The sequence below is a fragment of the Sipha flava genome, unplaced genomic scaffold (genome assembly GCF_003268045.1).
Source record: "Sipha flava isolate LNK unplaced genomic scaffold, YSA_version1 72_pilon_pilon, whole genome shotgun sequence".
Lineage (NCBI taxonomy): Eukaryota > Metazoa > Arthropoda > Insecta > Hemiptera > Aphididae > Sipha > Sipha flava.
The window spans coordinates 1,283,454-1,285,985 of NW_020273612.1; the positions used below are offsets into that span (position 1 = coordinate 1,283,454).

At 25.8% G+C, this 2,532-nt stretch overlaps 1 protein-coding gene across 1 annotated transcript; it reads right to left on the reverse strand.

Moving 5' to 3' along the window:
* Window positions 1–281: 281 nt before the first annotated feature.
* Window positions 282–1,010, reverse strand: LOC112692304 (the record flags this gene model as incomplete). The annotated part of the gene is made up of 1 exon (XM_025566931.1): window positions 282–1,010. A coding segment is annotated over one exon (642 nt), but the record flags the coding sequence as incomplete, so codon positions are not given.
* Window positions 1,011–2,532: the final 1,522 nt, after the last annotated feature.

The window sequence follows — 2,532 nt, forward strand, 5'->3', positions numbered from 1 at the left end:
TTTTAATAATATTTCAAAATACGTATATCGATGTATGTTAAAAAATTTAAATAAAATTAACAATAGTGAGTCAAAAAAAAAGTTTTTATTATTTTAAAATAAAAATTGGTCACCTTATCTTATATCTCAGACGTCAATTACGATTTCAACAGGCAAGTCGATACAAGGATCAGAGAGGTAATATTATTTGTTTATAATATCATAAGAAATTGATTTAAAAACATATAACCGTTCTCGGTAACTTTCTGTCAATTTTCAATCATAAATGAAAACTATAACAATACTGTAATAATAGTTTTATTGATTTAGTTAACAATCAGACTATCAAACCGAACATGGAACAGTAATAAAATGTGCGTAATGCGATTTCAACAATATCTTTTCGAGTTTATCATACGCTTTTTTAGTGGCTTATGTTCAGACATTCGTTTTCTTTTCTCAGCTTTGGTGGAAGATTTGTGCAAGGTACCGTTTTGTTCGTCTTGACTATTGTCGGATGCACTTAAATCTGGATAAGCTATATTGAGCAACGATGTTTCGATAGCTATGCGTGCTTTCAACTTTTTCGCAGGCGAGAGGACCGAAAACATTGGTATGAGACTCAACAAAAAATGCTTGTCATCGGAAATATTTTCGTCCTGATTCGCACACGTCGAATTGTTTACTTCAGCTGAATTTAGATTTTCGCATTCCGAGTTCAGACAGTTTAACGGATTGTCTTCGTCCGTACCCACTCCTATTTCCACTTCTGGATAAATGTTTTGGTATTGGATATCCGACAGGTACACCGGATTCGTGGTTTTGTGTAAGATCTGTTCTTTAATAAACATCATAGAAGAGAAGTACGGCCATCTGGACATATCTTTACCGCTGTCAACACTAGTCATGCAACGTTTGTACTCTTTGCGAAAATGATCTTTCAAATTTTTCCATTTTCCCCGGGCAGCTTTACCTAAAAATATAATATCAACGTTTAAAAAGTTGAATTCAACAATAGTATAACGCTTTATTAATTATATATGATGTGATTTTAAAAATAATAATGAGCAATTCGAGAAAAGTGTTTTCAAACCATAAGCAAATCAAACAAATTCAAAACTTAACATTATGCTAAGCTACAAACTACAACTTTGATAAATAAAATGTAATTAAATCGTATAAGACCTCGTAATCTTTATAATTATTTATAAATCAATGGATTTAATAAAATTAATTAGAAAAGCAATCAAATCAATTTTAAACTATTAGTCATCACTAGAGCCCGGATTTATATGCATTTAAAAAGTGTCAAATATGATGCATCTATGGAAAGAAAAAGTGGCTAAGTATGTAATTATAAGCATTATGCTACACTTTATAAAATGTGTTTTTTTTTATAAACCACATTTTTATACCAAATAAAATTCTAAATATTTTATCAAAAAAAAAAAAAAAAAAAAAATGATAATATCCAATGCTTTATATTTCAAATCATTTAAATTAATCTAAAACTTTAAGGAAACTTAAAAACGAGAATATAAAAAAAAATTAACTAAATATTTTAATTATATAAAGATTTTATAAATATTTTAGATAATTTGAAGTTACCTACTCTCAAAGAACTAATAGAAAACTCAAAAAAAAAAATAAATATAAATCTTTTAGGATAATATTTTTGAAACCTAATACCTATCATGTCTATTCATGTTGTATTCGAGGCAATTACAAAATGTATTGTAAATTAAAATAGATAATTTATTAAAAACCCATTAAATATGCATGTTATATGCACTTATGAACAAATATGCAATAACCTTCGAAATATGCAAAACATGCAATATAAAATTTGGTGTACAAATTCGGTGTGATATGTATCATGGACATTTTAAACTTCCAGAGACGTGCATACACTTAATACAAACATGCAAATGTATATAAATCCGGGCTCTAGTCATCACATATAGTCGATAATAATAATTAAATCAATAATAATCGATAAATAAGTTTAAGTATCGATTAATCTTAAGTGCTTACGTATGCATTTAAAGTTGTCAAGTTTTTTTAAGAATATTTTTAAATATTTTTATATAAATCATTAAAAATAATTGAACATTTTAAAAGGTATTAACAACTGAAATACACACATTTTTTATACGAGTATACTATAATTTTGCAGTAAAATATATTTATATGTAAAAATAAAATTAAACAATTATTTTTAATAAATATATTTATATAAAGTTCTAGGTTACGGATATTTATAAATTTCTCAATTCCCTAACTAAATATGCTTGTTATTTTTTTTTTTTATGACTAACTCTACTTGAAACTTTCATTCGAAACATATTTATATTCACTATAGAATATTTTCATTTATATACCTACTATACATATAATAATAATAATATATATTACTATTAATAGTATATGTTTTATGTAAAATGGTCAGAAAAATGTATGAAAGTATTCATCATATCAATATAACACATAACCTATATTATTCCACTAAAGCTGAAATATGTATTATTGCATATGAGTGTTCGTGTAAATACA